Below are 17,038 nucleotides of genomic sequence, written 5' to 3' on the forward strand. Positions count from 1 at the left end.
GAGGAGGAGACAGAGGATCCAAAGTGGGCTCTGTGCTGACAGCAGAGAGCCCAATGCAAGGTTCAAACGCACAAACTGTGAGATCATGACCTAAGCCAAAATCAAGAGTCGGATACATAACCGATTAAGCCACCCGGGCGCCCCTACAATAGTTTTATTTGTAATAGCCAAAAACTACAAAGAACAAAAATACCCATCAGTGGATAACCAAACTGTGCTTTATCCATGTACTGGAATACTACTCATCAATAAAAAGGAATGAACTATTGGTACTTGTAATAACATGGTTGAATCTCAAACTATGCTGCAAGAGCCAAAACACCCACCTCCCCCAAAAGTCCATATTGTACGATTCCATTATATAAAAGTCTTGAAAACACAAACTAATCTCCAGTGCTAGAAAGCGTATCAGAAGTTGTCTGGGAATGAACAAGGAGCAGGACCCAGGAAAAGAGAGATTACAAAAAGGGCCCAAAGCATCTTGTGGGGGTGACGGAAACATTCATTATCTGTGCGGGGAGCAGCTTGTTCACGGCCCCGTAAGTCTTTGTGAACCTTAGACCTGCAGAATCCCAGCATGCCACAGAGATAACCTGATAGGAGCTGAGGTACGAATCCAAATGTCAGGGTCTGGCAACAGTGTGTTGCACAACCTTGCCTCTGCTTCCGGAAACCCACTTCCAGGCCTCCGCACATACCAAGCAGTAGAGCAGAATGCTCAAGAGCACACAGACCTCAACTAGAATCCAGGCACTACCACTTTTCAGCTGTGCAGTTTTAGGGACACGGTGAGGCTGAGTTTCCTCACCAGTAAGACGAGAATAATGCAACCTATCAAAGGGTGGTCGTAAGAACTGAATTCATCAATGTAACGTACTTAACACAGTGCCTGATACATTTTATCTAAGAAAATGTTCTAAATTATCACTATTAGTTCCATTCCCCTGAGGCTTCCTTACTCTCCCATCCATGTGACTCTTATACAGGACCTCACCCTTAGTACCCTGACCACTCTTTCCAGAAATCCAAGGCACAGAGTGTCCAGATGGTCTAGTCCTATGCAAAAGAATAGCCACTAGCCATGTATGGCTATCGAGCACTTAAAATACGGTTACTCTGTGACAGTTTTACTTTTTTTTTTTAAGTTTATTGATTTATTTTGAGAGACAGAGCATGAGCAGAGGAAGGGTAGAGAGAGAAAGGGAGAGACAATCCCAAGCAGGCTCCACACTGTCAGTGCAGAGCCCGATGTGGGGCCTGAACTCATGCACAGCAAGATCATGACCTGAGCCAAAACCAAGTGTCAGATCTTAACCAACTGAGCCACCCAGGCACCCCAAAACGTGATTACTCTACATTTGAGCTGCAAGCTCAAAATGTCAGATTTTGAAAACTTACTATAGAAATAAGAATATAGGGGCGCCTGGGTGGCTTGGTCGGTTAAGCGTCCGACTTCGGCTCAGGTCATGATCTCACGGTCCGTGAGTTCGAGCCCCGCATTGGGCTCTGTGCTGACCGCTCAGAGCCTGGAGCCTGTTTCCGATTCTGTGTCTCCCTCTCTCTCTGCCCCTCCCCTGTTCATGCTCTGTCTCTCTCTGTCTCAAAAATAAATAAATGTTAAAAAAAAAAAAAAAGAAATAAGAATATAAAACATCTCATAATTTTACAATGAATTACATTAACTGAAATAGATTTTAAAATTAATTTTTACCGGTTTCTTTTTACCTTTTCAAAACATGGCTCCTAGGAAATTTAAAATTACAGACGTGGCTCACGTTACATGTACGTTTCTTCTGGTTACCTCCGGTCTAGCCAGACTTAGCTCCAGGTAGTACAAGCTCTGCCCTCCGGTCGGTAGTTTCATCTATTGAGGGCAAGTCAACCTGCCATTGCTTCACAAAGCCTTAGATGGCCCAGGGAATGAGGGAACTTTCAACAGTGCCTAGACCCAACAGTAGCTCATGCCAACACCTACCTACAAAATCCACCTAATGGTTATCTACCACACACTCAAATCTCTCCAAGGACATGAACTCACCAACTCCCAAAGCAGCCCTCGTACCTTGGGACAACCTCTGTGAATCAGACCCCTATTCCTCACGCTAATGAAGACCTACCTCTCGGGAGGGCTGAACTTAGCCCTACTTTACCCCTCTGGGCCGTTTAGAAATGCTCAAGAACGGGAAACGACCATGTGCAGATCGCTTACAATACACCGTGTAAGCTACTGTAACTTTACATTTAACCCACAAAGCAAAAAAAGTAGGTACTGCTGGGAGCTATAGGGGTCAGAGAGATAAAGTGACCTGTCCAAGGTACCAATTACCAAGTGGCAGATTTCAGGGGTCCCTGGGGGGCTCAGTCGGTTGAGCGTCCGACTTCAGCTCAGGTCATGATCTCGAGGTCCATGAATTTGAGCCCCGCGTCAGGCTCTGTGCTGACAGCTCAGAGCCTGGAGCCTGTTTCAGATTGTGTCTCCCCCTCTCTCTGCCCATCCCCTGCTCCTGCTCTGTCTCTCTCCCTCTCCCTCTCTCTCTCAAAAATAAACAAACACTTAAAAAAATTTTTTTAAAAAAGTGGCAGATTTCAACCCAGAGCTGGCTGACTTCGAAACACCTTCATCCAACACTGCTTCTGTGGTTATATCCCCAAATTCCCCTCTCCCACCTCCATCCAACCTGTTAGCAGCCGCAAGTTCAACCCAGAAGCAATCTTGCCCTGGCCGGCTAAGGATGCCCCTACCTGTCTCAGCAGCCCCAAGGATGTCCAGTTTGTCACGGATGGCAGGTGCCAAGGTCAGAGCTTGGATTGGTGTAGGTGCAGAGAAGCCTAGGAAGCTGAGCGCTCGGAGAACCGGCTTGGGTACAAAAAGATCTTTCCAGGCTGTTACATCTGCCTTCTGGTCATGCATTTCAGGCACCCATGTCTTTGCCTTTTTGGGCACCTTTGGAATAGTACTCTGGGAAGACTCCGGCTTTTTTTTCCCTTTCTTTTTCTTCTTTTTTGGAACAGTCTGGGCTGAGCTTTCTGATACCATCTCCTCTACCTCTGGATCAGGACAAACTGTGCCATGTCCCTGGGGCTCTGGCGCAGCGTCTCTGACCTCAGACTCTTTCTCAGCACCGGTCCCTCTAGTCTCCATGTCTTTATTCTTCTTCAACTTCATCTTTTTCTTTGAGGAGCTAGACTCTCCTTCCTCGTCTCCTGAAACAGCTTGCGCCTTTCTCTTCTTGGGCCCCTCCTTTGAGAAAAGACTGGAGGGGTTCTTGGCAGGGGAGACCAACTGGTAATCGGTCAGTTCCTCAAAGCACACCAAGTCATCCATCTGTCCATCTGCAAACATATTCGGGTCAATCTTCACCTGCTTCCATTTCCCCACAACTTTGATTCCCTTCGTCTGAAATTTGCCATAGCTTGGCGGCTTTGGCCTTGATTTTGTCTCCTTCAACTTCATGGTTACTGAAAAGAAAAGGAAGGAAATGTTCCATTAAGTTGGCAACTGAGAAGCACAGGGTTCTGAGGCAACAAATATTTTCTGAGCGTATCAGGCCCTGCAAAGAAGTGAGGACACAGAGAGAGAGAAGATCAAATTAGAGAAGAAACATAGCGACAGATCAGGCAGCGGGGCCTGGAACAGAGGGGACACAGGAGATGGGCAGGCACACGCTGCATCTGGTTTGGATTCCAGATCCAATACTTAACTGCCTCTGTGCCATGGACACTTCCGCTTAGTCCTCTCGGAACGTCAGTGTTCTCATCTTTTAAAAAGGGAGAGGCGGGGCGCCTGGGTGGCGCAGTCGGTTAAGCGTCCGACTTCAGCCAGGTCACGATCTCGCGGTCCGTGAGTTCGAGCCCCGCGTCAGGCTCTGAGCTGATGGCTCAGAGCCTGGAGTCTGTTTCCGATTCTGTGTCTCCCTCTCTCTCTGCCCCTCCCCCGTTCATGCTCTGTCTCTCTCTGTCCCAAAAATAAATAAAAAACGTTGAAAAAAAAAATTTAAAAAGGGAGAGGCGCCTGCTAATATCTAAGTCACAAAAATGTTTTACGCAAATAAAGAAAATTACGTAGAGCCTGGAGAAAAAAAGCCTTCCACAGCCAAGCCATTTTGAAGGCCGAATTAAGAATGAGGAGGCTTGGAGGGAGGGGAGAGGAGGCCAGCTTTATGATCCGGGCACAGACCTTTCCTCCTCCTCACGCCTCGCTCCAAGAAGGCAAAACGCCTATTCCACCATTCTGACCTTTGCCCATCCAGCTTTGGCATTACATTTTAATTCACTTAACATACATTTCAACGGAGGCCGCTTGAGTGGAACTCGATCCATCTCCTCCCTTCCCAGAAAGGCCAGGAAAAAGGACAGATCCTGGAAGGAAGGATAAAGGTGAATAGTAGTTCAAATTTGGGTCTGTGGCGGACGTCTCACTCCCTGTGAGCCTCAGTGTCCTCGCCTGTAAAATGGGGATGACGAAGGGGTCTGTCTCAGGGGATCGGTACACCATTACCAGGTGGCGCACGTCAGCACCCGCTGGCCATGGCGGCTGAGCGCTCAGCACGTCAGCACGCAAGGAGGCTTCCCCCACCGCACCTGCGACGCCACGACCGCAAACCACCGGCTTCCACGACGACGGCGGTGGGGGTGCTCAGGCCCAGAGGGGCGAGCTGCTCGGCCCCGCCTTAGGCACGACAAGCGCACGAAGCGGACAGACCGAGGCCACCACCGAGCCAGGAGGCCCACTGCAGGGGCCCCCGGCGCGGGGCCGACGGCCGCCCTCTCGGGGCCCGAGAACCCAGCGGCTTAGACAGACCCGCAGCGGAAGCCCCGGGCCCGACCCCAGTCCCGGTACTGACCGCCTGGAGAAGCCGCCGCGGCTCCTTCACACACGCCGGCCGACCGCCTCGCACACCTCCACCGCTCTCCCTCAGCTGCAGCGTCGTCCGCAGTTCCGGGGCGGGGCCTGCACTCACGGACGCATGCGCCCTGCGGCAGGAAGTCCCGCCCCCATCTAGGCGCCGCTACGTGATTCGCTACGGCTGTATCGCGGACTCCTGCAGGGCGGGGCGGGGCGGGGGCGGGGACACGGGGCGCCTGGCGCTCCGAGAGGTGCGATTGCGTCTCGCAGGCCGCTGGGTAAGCGTCTCTGCTGTTCTGCGTCCAACGGGTTCAGTGTCGGCTCCTGCGCCGGAGCGCAAGTTTTCTTATATTTTTTAAAAATATTTTTTAACGTGGGGCGCCTGGGTGGCGCAGTCGGTTAAGCGTCCGACTTCAGCCAGGTCACGATCTCGCGGTCCGTGAGTTTGAGCCCCGCGTCAGGCTCTGGGCTGATGGCTCGGAGCCTGGAGCCTGTTTCCGATTCTGCGTCTCCCTCTCTCTCTGCCCCTCCCCCGTTCATGCTCTGTCTCTCTCTCTGTCCCAAAAATAAATAAAAAAACGTTGAAAAAAAAATATTTTTTAACGTTTATTTATTTTTGAGGCAGAGAGAGACAGAGCATGAACGGGGGCGGGTCAGAGAGAGAGGGAGACACAGAATCCGAAGCAGGCTCCAGGCTCTGACCTGTCGGCACAGAGCCCGACGCGGGACTCGAACTCCCGAACTGCGAGATCATGACCTGAGCCGAAGTCGGACACTCAACCGACTGAGCCACCCAGGCGCCCCTCTTGTATTCTTGGTCTAGCTTCAGTGCAGTGGCTGTCCACGAATGAAGTACCTGGTGGGTGCCTGGAGCCTTTTGCAAACGTTTTAGCATCTAATTTGCAGCCCCAACCAGCCTGTATCGGAGGGGCTGTTTTGTCAAGTTTTTTCACGCGTCGCCCGTTGCTCACTGATGGTTAGGCTACGTTGCCCTGACTCCAAAGCTCATGCTTTAATCACCAAGCTAGATTGACTCCTTTGTTATATGCAGAGAAATTGGCTTCACGGTAGATGATGTTCCTTTCAATGTGGGCATCACCACATCACCTGGGAAACATTTCCCATATGGTGTCCCTGTCTGGTGATCTTGGAAAGTCCTAAAGGAATTCATAAAGTTTAGGTCAAGTGAGCCTCCCCACCCCATCTTGGAACCACCATGGGACAGAACTTAACTCATTTCTTGAGGAAAATTGCCAAGGTCCCCAAGAGGCTGGATGGCATAAAGCCTGTGCCCAAGTGGTGTCTGAAGGAGTCTGATGCCTAGAGACTGAAGCTGTCTAGATGACACTGTGACGAGGAAGGGTGCATGTCCCTACTACATGGCAGGACAAAGGGTCCTGTCCCCTCTGAGCTAGTTACACACGTTGGAGGATTGCAGCATTGTCCTGAGAGAACCTTGCCTAACAGGGCTGTGTGGTAGGAAAAGGGTCCTCAACAGAAACAGGCTAGAAATAGAGCCCCTGTGGTGGGAGTTGGGGGACCTGTTGAGGAGTCAAAATGGGGCATAGTGGAGATTCTCAATGGAGGCCTCTGAAAAACTGACAAAAGCATCTGTATTAGGGTTTTCCAGAGAAATAGAGGTAACAGGATATGTATATACAGAGAGAAATTTATTTTAAGAGAGTGGCTCACAGTGATTGTGGAGGTTTGACATATCCAAACTCAGATAAAGTAGGCCAGCCAAAGAGTTCAAAGGCAGCCAATGGGCAGAATCCTTTCTTACTGAGGGGATGCAGTCTTTGTTTTATTAAAGCCTTCAACTGGTTAGATGGGGCCCACCATCACTGTGGAAGGTAATCTGTGTTCCTCAAAATCCACAGATTTCAATGCTAATGTAATCCAAAAAGACACCTTCACAGAAACATCTAGAATAATGTCTGACGAAATATCCAGGCACACTGGCCCATCCCAGTGGAGGCAGGAAATTAACCATCAGAGCATTCCAGGAGAGAAAAGGGTAGTTTTTGTTTGGGCGTCTTCCATGGTGGAGGAGACAACTCTGTGGGACAGCCAAGACAGATTTGCAAGCACCAGCTAAGTTAAGGTAGTCTTTTGCCCCTTTATTCCTTGCAGCTTTGCTCAGTTGACCCTGAAGTCACCAAAAGCAGCTGCATGGGGAGGAAGTAAAAGAAAGAGAGGTGAGGAGCAGATGACTTCCCCTCTCCCCAGCTCTTTGTTTCAGAGCCTGGATCAGACCTAAGCCGGGGAAAAGAGAGAAGTTATAAATTTGCACGTGAGGTGGAAATTTTGACATCATGTTAGATCGCATTTTTGTGTCTTTTTTTCACAAGACAACGGGGTGTTGTTCCCCCTGATTATTATGGATGAGACATTAAAATGGCATTCTGTCTGAGTCCGTTTTAGTGAAGGCACAAATACTGAGAAGAAAATGGTAAGTGCAGAGTTTCCTCGCTTGGTTCCTTGGAGAGTGTCAGACCTAGCAAGGAAATTGTCTTAACATCAGTTTCATGACACTTAGCTCAAAGCCTGCTTCAAAGTACAAAAGGATCGAAATTGAAGAGGCTGGGAGAGAGAATGTCTTTGCAGAACATTGCTTAAAACTTGTGGCCAAGGTTGAGTGACGTATAATTCAGACTTACAATAATTTAGTTCAACAAGCATCTCCTTCTTTAGGATTCCCCGAGTGTTCTGTATACAGCATAGTACTTTCAGCTCTGTATTTGATTGGGGGATTTACCTTCTTGTCTAACTTCTCTTAGATTACAAGTTCCCCCAAGGAATTCCCCTCAGCTTTGTCTTGGTGTCCCCTAAAATATCTAGTCCGTGTCTGGCTGACTTAGGGGGTCATAGCCGTTTGTGGATGAATGAATGAGAAAACAGTTGACCTTAGCTTGAAGACAGGTTCCCCCTATCCATTGTCATTGAACCTAGCACCAAAAGTGACAATGAGTACTGACCTCATCAGATAGTATCTGTTCATAGTTCATAGCAGCTTTATTTGTTACAAAAACTAGAAACAACCAAAATGTCCTAAGATAGGTGAATGGTTAAAGTGTGGTATGTGGTAATCATTTTGTGATATCTACATATATTAAGCCGTTAGGTTGTACACCTTAAACTTATACAATGTTGTGTGTCAGTTATACCTCAATAAAGCTGGGGGAGGGGGAACCTATGGTACATCTATTCAACATTAGAAAGGAATGAACTAGTGGGTACACACAACTTGGATGGATCTAAAGGGCATCATGTCGAGTGAAAAAAAGCCCACGTCTAAAGGGCATATCGCAGGGGTGCCTGGGTGGCTCCGTCGGTTAAGCGTCTGACTCTCTTGGTTTCAGCTCAGGTCAGGAACTCACGGTTCGGGTTCGTGAGTTCGAGCCCCACATGGGGCTCTGTGCTGACAGTCCAGAGCCTGCTTGGGATTCCCTCTCCCTCTCTCTCTGCCCCTCCCCTGCTCTCCCTCTCTCTCTCTCTCTCTCTCAAAATAAATAAACTTCAAAAAATTAAATAAAGGGCATATAACAGTCTTGAAAAGACAAAATTATAGGATGGAGAACAGATTAGCAGTTCCCAGAGATTAGGAAGGAGGACATGGTTAGAGGGCAAGTGTGACTCAAAAGGAGTAGCACAAGGGAAATCTTTGCGGCGACGGGATAGTTCTGTGTCTTGATTGAAATTGTGGTTACACGTGTAAAAAAATGACGGAACTCTACACACACCTTCTACCAATGCAAATCTCCTAGTTTTGATCTTGGATTAGCACTACAGGTGATGTAGTCACCGGAGGAAATTGGGTGAAGGGGGCGTAGAACCTCTCGGTTCCAGCTTTGCAACTCCCTATAATTCTACAATTACTTCAAAATTAAAAAGTTTTTGAAAAAACTACATTGCTCACATTGTATTCTTACCAAAAACTGTTTAACCTGAATCTAATCACGAGGACACAGTCAGGCAGATCTAGATTGTGGAATATTCTATAAGACGACTGGCTTCTTCAACACAGTCATGGAAAACGAGACAAATCTAGGGTACCGCTTTTATTCAGCATAGTACTCGAAGTCCTAGGCATCCAAATTGGTAGGGAAGAAGTAAAACTTTAGTATTTGCAGATGACATGATGCTGTCTATAGAAAACCCTAAAGACACCACCAAAAAACTACCAGAACTGATCAATGAATTCACTAAAGTTGCAGAATACAAAATTAATATACAGAAATCTGTTACATTTCTACATGGTAATAATGAAGCGGTAGAAAAAGAAATTAAGAAAATAATTTCATTTATACTTTGCACCAAAAATAATAAAATACCTAGGAATAAACTTAACCAAAGAGGCGAAAGACCTGTGCTCTGAGAACTATAAACATTGATGGAAGAAATCAAAGACAACACAAAGAAATGGAAAGACATCCCATGCTCATGGATTGGAAAGAGTGAATATTGTTAAAATGTCTGTACTACCCAAAGCAATCTACAGACTTAATGCAATCCCTATCAAAATACCAACAGCATTCTTTACAGAACTAGAACAAGTAATCCTAAAATTTGTATGGAACCACAAAAGACCCCAAGTAGCCAAAGCCGTCTCGGAAGAGAAAAACAAGACTGAAGGTATCATAATTCCAGACTTCAAGTTATATGACAAAACTGTAGTAATCAAAACAATATGGTACTGGCCCCAGAATAGACACATAGGTCAATGGAACAGATGAGAAAACCCAGAAATAAACACACAATTATATGGTCAATTAATCTTCAACATAGGAGGAAAGAATATCCAATGGGAAAAAGACAGTCTAATTCAACAAAGAGAGCGCTGTCCACTTGGGAAAACTGGACAGCAACATGTAGAAGAATGAAAACTGGACCACTTTCTTACACCGTACACAAAAATAAACTCAAAATAGATTAAAGACCTAAATGTGAAACTTGAACCCATAAAAATCCTAGAAGAGTGCACAGGCAGTAATTTCTCTGACATAGGCAGTAGTAGTATCTTTCTAGAAATGTCTCCCAGGGCAAGGGAAATACAAGCAAAAATAAACTGGCAGGACTACATCAAAATAAAAAGCTTCTGTACAGCAAAGGACACAAAACTAAAAGGCAACCTGCTGACTGGGAGAATATATTTGCAAATGACATATCCAATAAAGGGTTAGTATCCAAAATATAGGAAGAACTGATACAACTCGGGGCACCGGGTGGCTCATTCTTTTAAGCTTCCAACTTTGGCTCAGGTCATGATCTGGTGGTTCATGAGTTCAAGCCCTGCGTAAGGCTCTCTGCTGTCAGCACAGAGCCTGCTTCAGATTCTCGATCTCCCTCTCTCTCTGTCCCTCCCCTGCTCTCTCTCTCAAAAAATATATAAACTTAAAAAAAAAAAAAAACCTCAAAAAGAAGAACTGATACAACTCAACACCCAAAAAACAAATAATCCAATTAAAAACACAGGCAGAAGACGTGAACAGACATTTCTCCAAGGAAGACGTCCAGAGGGCCAACAAACACATGAAAAGGTGCTCAGTATCACTCATCATCAGGAAAATACAGATCACTAGAATGAGCTATCACCTCACACCTGTTAGAATGGCTAAACTCAAAAACACAACGAACAACGGGTGTGGGTGAGGATGTGGCGAAAAAGGAACCCTCACGCGCTATTGGTGGGAATGCAAACTGATGCAACCACAGTGGACAACAGTATGGAGTTGCCTCAAAAAGTTAAAAAATAGAACTACCTTAGGATGCAGTAATTACACTACTGTTTACCCAAAAAATACAAAAACATGAATCCAAAGAGATACACACAGCCGTATATTTATTGCAGCATTATTTACATTAGCCAAAATTTAGAAGCAACCTAAATGTCCAACAGACGAATGGACGAAGATGATGTGGTATATGTACACAATGGAATATTACTCAGCCATAAAAAAGACTGAAATCTTGCTATTTGCAACAATATGGATGGATCTGGAGGGTATTATGCTAAGTAAAATAAATCTGTCAGAGGAAGACAAACACCATCTGATTTCACACATACGTGGACTTAAGGAATAAATAAGCAAAACAAACAAGACCGTGAGAGGCAAACCAAGAAACAGACTTTTAACTATAGAGAACAAACTCATGGTTACCAGACGGTGGGGGGATGGGAGATGCGTAAAACTGGTGATGGAAATTAAAGGGCACGCTTATCATAATGATCCAGGTTTTAGAGGCCTGAAGCTTACATAACTGGGGAGGGAGAGCTCTTTTAAAAAAAAATTATAATTACAATGTCATCCAAAACCAGGGGAGTAGGGCTGAGGGAAGTCCAAGTGGAAAGAGACAACTGTCTTAGCCAATTACTTTTAGAATATCATAGTTTTGCAAATAGTGAGGCTAGTGATGTGAGCACATGACCAGAATCGCTCTCGGGGTCTTAGAAGGAGCCAGCACAAGCAAGGGTCCCCGAGCTCAGATTTCTTTTTTCACTCCATGGCAAACCTGCCTTTGCTTCTATCATCAGTGGTGGCACAGAATTCTATTTTGTGGAGGCACGAAATTTTTACTCCATATTCCCTATTGTTTCAAACAATTGGCTTGCTGTCATCAGTAACACCATGATGACCATCCACGGGCTGATATTTTTGTGTGTGTGTCTGACTCTTTTCTTAAAATGAGTTCCAAGAAGCAAAATTTCTGAGTCAAATGGAATGGAAGCTTTTATTATCTGTCTCGTGTTGCTAGCCGGAAAGTATGCCTCAGAATACACACCACCCAGCACAGCAGGAGAGGGTTCGCCTCTCTTTGCCCAGGCAAACACTGCGTGTTTTCGGTTAATTACTACCTGCCGCAGATATTGAAGAGGTTCTCAATCATCTCTCTTTCATCCCCTGTTCTAAATTCTCCACGACGGAGAGCTAACGTCCATGTTCCCCAGACTCCCGTGTAGCACCAGTTCTGTGCATAACCTGGATGGTGCCACATAGTCCCCCCTGTGCCAGAACTGGAAAGTGGGAGGGGGACAGGGCTTTAGCTGCCAATCACAGTAGTGGGACCTTGGTTTCCAGAAACAGCAGGATGCTTAAGACCTGAGCCCAAATCAAGAGTTGGATGCTTAACCGACTGAGCCACCCAGACACCCCTTGATGTCTCAGTTTCTTGATGCTGGTAGTGGTTGCTGCACCGTTGGTGGTCCAGGTCTTCAGTGTCATTCTGAGGATGGAATTTCAACCTTGAACCTCCTCCTCCAATCTTGAAACTATTTGAAGGCACCTAATTCCCTGTGTTAAAACCCATTGTGCTTAAGTGAGCTGGAGTGACTTCTGCTACTGTAGTTAAACCTTGACTAATAAACCAATAATAGATGCAACACACACACACACACACACACACACACACACACACACACACAGAGTTATCTGCTTTGAAAAGCAATTTTACTATTAGTGAGATTGCACATCTTTTCACATATTTATTGGCCATATGTAATTCTCTCCTTGGAGACTACCTCTTCTTGTCTTCGGGTTTCTTTTTGGAGAAAGTTCTTTTCAAGGGCACCTGGGTGGCTCCATCAGTTAAGTGTCCGACTCTTGATCTCAGCTTGGGTCTTGATCTTAGGGTCATGAGTTCAAGCCTCATGTCAGACTCCATGCTGGTCATGGAGCCAACTTAAAAAAAGAATAAGGAAGAAAGAAAATAAATAGTTCCTTTCAAAAACTGATTCATAAAAACGCTTGACAATGCACAGAGTAACAGTGCAAAGGTTTGGGTTTTTCCCCCCTTGGTAGGTCACTTGCTCTCATCCTTGTTCATGGTGCTTTTAATGGCAGATGTCGTCTGATGGAACCACTTTTTCCTGTCCCACAGGTTGTCTTTCTAGTTGTCTTCTAGTGACAGGAAATTCAGAGAAACCACTTTGCCTGTTTCTCCCCATGGGGAATGTCCTTGATGTCATGAATGCCACCAGGAAGGCAGAGCCAATACCAACCCATCCAGAGACTTTTCCTGCAAGCTAGCTCTGCAAACCTCTCTCCCGCTTGTCCCAAGGACGGTGGTTATGCAGGATCTCAGTGAGACTGGACCAGTTTTTGCCAAACTGTTCGGGTTGCTGTTCCAAAGCTAAAGAGGGCTGGGCCGGGCCCTGGGTCTGGCCACCTCATTTCTTTGTGTTGCGTAAGAGGCAAAGCCTCTTTGCTTAGGACAATCAAGGATGTCCTGCCCCCCTTTTCTGCCATTTCTTTCATTTCCTGCCCTTCCTTTCCTCCTCAACCTCACACTGAGATTCTCGCTTTCCTCTCTCTCCTCCTTATTCATGTGCCCATTCAAAACCCACTTACAGAGCTCCTGAGTACTAACCCAAGAGAAAAAGATGGAAAATCTATACTTTCGTGGAACTCATTCCACTAGAAACAGTAAATGGAATAATAGGTCTATTTTCTGAGTGTCCCTGTGTCACCACACTCTGGCACATCAAGACTAATGAACTGTTCCCAGGTCACAACGAGCAAGGATTCCAACCCAGGCCATTGGCTCAGAGATCATGCTGTTAACCACCAACCCATGCTTCCCTATGGGATTAGGGCTGAGTTCCTTTCAGTTCTGAGCTCTGTTCTCTTTGCATTGAGCTCCCGCATCTAATTGGCTTTCTAGTCCCAGGTTTGGCAGGTCAGCTAGAGCTGGCGGACAATTCTGGAACTTAAGTCTCTGGCCCTTGGTTCAGGTCGCAGTTCCCCAGCTCTTTGGGATTCCTTTCCGGAGTTCCAGTCTGCAGTCCCCACTTCCTGGTCTGCTGATTTCGTCCACAATGGAATCGCTGGTGGGGTGCACTACCTCTCTTGGCCCGTCACCTCTTGGTTACCACTGGTGGGCTTAGGCACACACGTTCATGCACCTTATTTTATGTAGATAAAAGCTATTGCTAACAGGCGTCTCCAAAGCCGAAAAGCCACAAAAATTGGTGGGCACGGGTCAAGAACCTAAGAGCTATTAGAGCGATCACTCCCAAACCCTAAGCCTCCTGCGTTAGGATAAGAGGGTCATGGCACAGGTTAAATTGACACTAGGTCACCGGCCAGCCTCAAGAAAATTTCCATGTGGCGAGGAACACTGTAAAACACTGTACAATCCTCAACCCAGCTGCACACCCCTTGCAGGGATTTGCTCAGCCCTGGGAAGCCCAAAGTCTTAGCCAAAAATATCCTTAAACTCTAAAGAGTCACGTGGTCCATTTTCTGGCACACCTGCTTTTTTTTAACGTCTACGAACTGTAGTCCCGGAAGCTAGAAGGATCTGCCAAAATGGCAAAATCTTTACTAAGCTTATTTTGTGTCCTGAGAAATTGTTTTGGTAACCATCAGGTTGGGCGCCCCAAACTGTGGCTAGATAGAAACATGGATTGCACCCCTTTTTCGGCTAGGGTCCTAGCAAACTGCTGCTAGCCCTTGAGGAAAATTACAATGGCCACCACAGGGAACGTTCCAATTAGATAAGAACATTTAAGAAGTGCACTTGAGGGGCGCCTGGGTGGCTCAGTCGGTTAATCGGCCGACTTCGGCTCAGGTCATGATCTCGCGGTCCGTGAGTTCAAGCCCCGCGTCGGGCTCTGTGCTGACAGCCCAGAGCCTGGAGCCTGTTTCAGATTCTGTGTCTCGCTCTCTCTGACCCTCCCCCATTCATGCTCTGTCTCTCTCTGTCTCAAAAATAAAATAAATGTTAAAAAAAAAAAATTAAGAAGTGCACTTGAAAGTCCTTAAATTAAAAAAAAAAAAAAAAAAAAGGCTCCAAATTAGGGGCGCCTGGGTGGCTCAGTTGGTTAAACATCTGACTCTTGATTTCAGTTCAGGTCTTGATCTCATGGTTCAGGGGTTTGAGACCAGCATCAGGCTCTGTCCTGACAGCTCAGAGCCTGGAACCTGCTTTGGATTCTGTCTCCCTCTCTCTCTGCCCCTCCCCTGCTCGTTCTCTCTCAACAAAATAAATAAACGTTAAAAAACAACAACAACAAAACCTTGTAAACGTTAAGAAAAAAAAAAAAAACAAAAAACCTTGTCAAATTCTGGTAAATATCAGAGCAGCAGATTGGGCTAAAGGTGAAAATTGTTACCAGAGTCAGCTCTCTTGGATCTCTGCCTGCAGTACCTTGTAGAAAAAGAACACAAAGTATCTTTTGCACCTTCTCTGAGAGTGCCTCTGGAGTCCAAGGGGTTTTTTTTCAATATAAGACAGAGAAACTAGAGGGATCTCATGGAAAGAACTGGTTTTTACTTACACCCCCATCTTACACATGCCTTATGGTTCAGATCATGAATGTCCTCCCTGTAAAGGTCAAGGAGTTAATGATTTCTTTGGGGTCTTCTAGCACAATCGATAACATCTAAGCAGTGACTGGGCCAGGTAGTCATTTGGATGTACATTTTCCCAGATCTCTGACTCCAGACACCTTGACCCCAGGACCCCTGGCTCCAGGGCATAAGTGACTTATGGAGGACACCTGAGCACTCATCCTTGTTTTGACCAGTTCCTGGATGCCTGAGAAGACATGTACCCTGGACCACATCCTCAGGAAAAACCCTAGACCCCAAGCAAAGGCGAGTCTCCCTCACTCTCTCTTTCCTTTCCCTTCTGAGTCTCCCAGACAGTCCATCTGTTATACTCTATCATTTACCCTATTCAATAAATTCTGCTCTCGCTTCTGCTCAGCCTGTGTTTGATTTCTACCCTGTGTGATGCCAAGGACCATCTTGGCTGATCCTTTGGGATCCTCTCTGGGTCCCCGGACCCAGTCAGCCTGCATCAAATCCTGCCAGAAATGTTTACTGTTTGTCTCAGCTAAAAAAAAAAAAAAACTACACAGTAGTGCTGCGGTCAGAAATTGGCCAAGTTGCAAAACATGCTACAAATTTTTTTTCAATGTTTATTTATTTTTGAGAGAGAGAGAGAGTGAGCAAGGTGGGGAGGGGGGCAGAGAGAGAAGGAGACACAGAATCCAAAGCAGGCGCCAGGCTCTGAGCTGTCAGCACAGAGCCCCATGCGGGGCTTGAACCTGTGAACTGCGAGATCATGACCTGAGCGGAAGTTGGATGCTCAACAGACTGAGCCACCCACGTGTGCCTGTTAAAAAAATGTTTAACCTTCCTCCCCTAAGCTAAAATGAAACTAAGTACCCAGAAGGAAAGTAAAACCTTCCCAAGCCTTTGTAAAAGTATTTACTGAAACAGATAAAGCAGTTAGATGGGTGGACCAACCTGTGATATTTATACTGCAACCTGGGGCGCCTGGGTGGCTCCGTCGGGACAGCTCAGAGCCAGGAGCCTGCTGCGGATTCTGTGTCTCCCTCTCTCTCTGCCCCTCCCCAGCTCGTGCTCTGTCTGTCTCTGTCTCAAAAATAAATAAACATTTATAAAATTTTTTTTAATGTTTATTTATTTTTGAGACAGAGAGAGACAGAGCATGAATGGGGGAGGGGCAGAGAGAGAGGGAGACACAGAATCGGAAGCAGGCTCCAGGCTCTGAGCCATCAGCCCAGAGCCTGACGCGGGGCTCGAACTCACGAACCGTGAGATCGTGACCTGAGCTGAAGTCGGACGCTCAACCGACTGAGCCACCCAGGCGCCCCAAAAATAAATAAACATTTTTTAAAAATTAAAAAAAAAAAAAGTCAGGGACAAAAATGCTCGCCGGCTACCCAGTCATGAACCCTCTCACTCTTGAGTTGGGCTTTCTCTCAATAAATTCAGTTGCTTTGCTCACTCCCTGTTGTCTGCAAGATTCATTCTTGGACTCTGTGGGACAAGGACCAGCATCCTATAACATTGGCAGACCTCTGGCTACCGCTGCTTCTCAGTTCTAGATGGGTCATTAGCAGGTGCCGGTTTCGGTGACACCTGGTCTGCACTACAACACAGCTGACTGCTCACATCCCCGCCTAACATGAATGACTACATCCAGTTTGGCGCCCCCTCCCTCCCCCTCCCCCCCCAACACACAATGTCTATTGCCTGGCGAGCCCAAAAGCCTAACAGTTCTATTACAGTTTCGTTTTCCCGTAAAAACAAAACCTACCTCATTGGCTGTGCTTCAGTCAGAAGGGAGTCGTGTTATAAATATCCTGAGTCAGATCTTCTGGAAACACATCCAAGGTTTCAGGCTCAGACCTCTGGGTCCGAGACCCGTTTTGAGAAA

General features: G+C 46.5%; 1 protein-coding gene across 3 annotated transcripts in view; it reads right to left on the reverse strand.

Moving 5' to 3' along the window:
- The window catches only part of DDX24 (DEAD-box helicase 24), a 33,360-nt gene extending 16,322 nt beyond the window's left edge, over positions 1-17,038 (reverse strand). The window contains exons 1-2 of one of the 3 annotated variants that reach the window (XM_058740167.1): positions 16,919-17,038; positions 2,743-3,459 (exon numbers count right to left, since the gene is read on the reverse strand). In XM_058740167.1, coding sequence (XP_058596150.1) covers positions 2,743-3,454 — 712 coding nt within the window. In that variant the 5' untranslated portion in view covers positions 3,455-3,459; positions 16,919-17,038. Of the gene's footprint in view, positions 1-2,742; positions 3,460-4,283; positions 4,304-4,844; positions 4,972-16,918 lie in introns of those variants that run through there. The other 2 variants (XM_058740166.1, XM_058740165.1) reach the window with 2 other exon arrangements.

This window comes from Neofelis nebulosa, chromosome 7 (genome assembly GCF_028018385.1).
Source record: "Neofelis nebulosa isolate mNeoNeb1 chromosome 7, mNeoNeb1.pri, whole genome shotgun sequence".
In the NCBI taxonomy this organism is placed as follows: domain Eukaryota; kingdom Metazoa; phylum Chordata; class Mammalia; order Carnivora; family Felidae; genus Neofelis; species Neofelis nebulosa.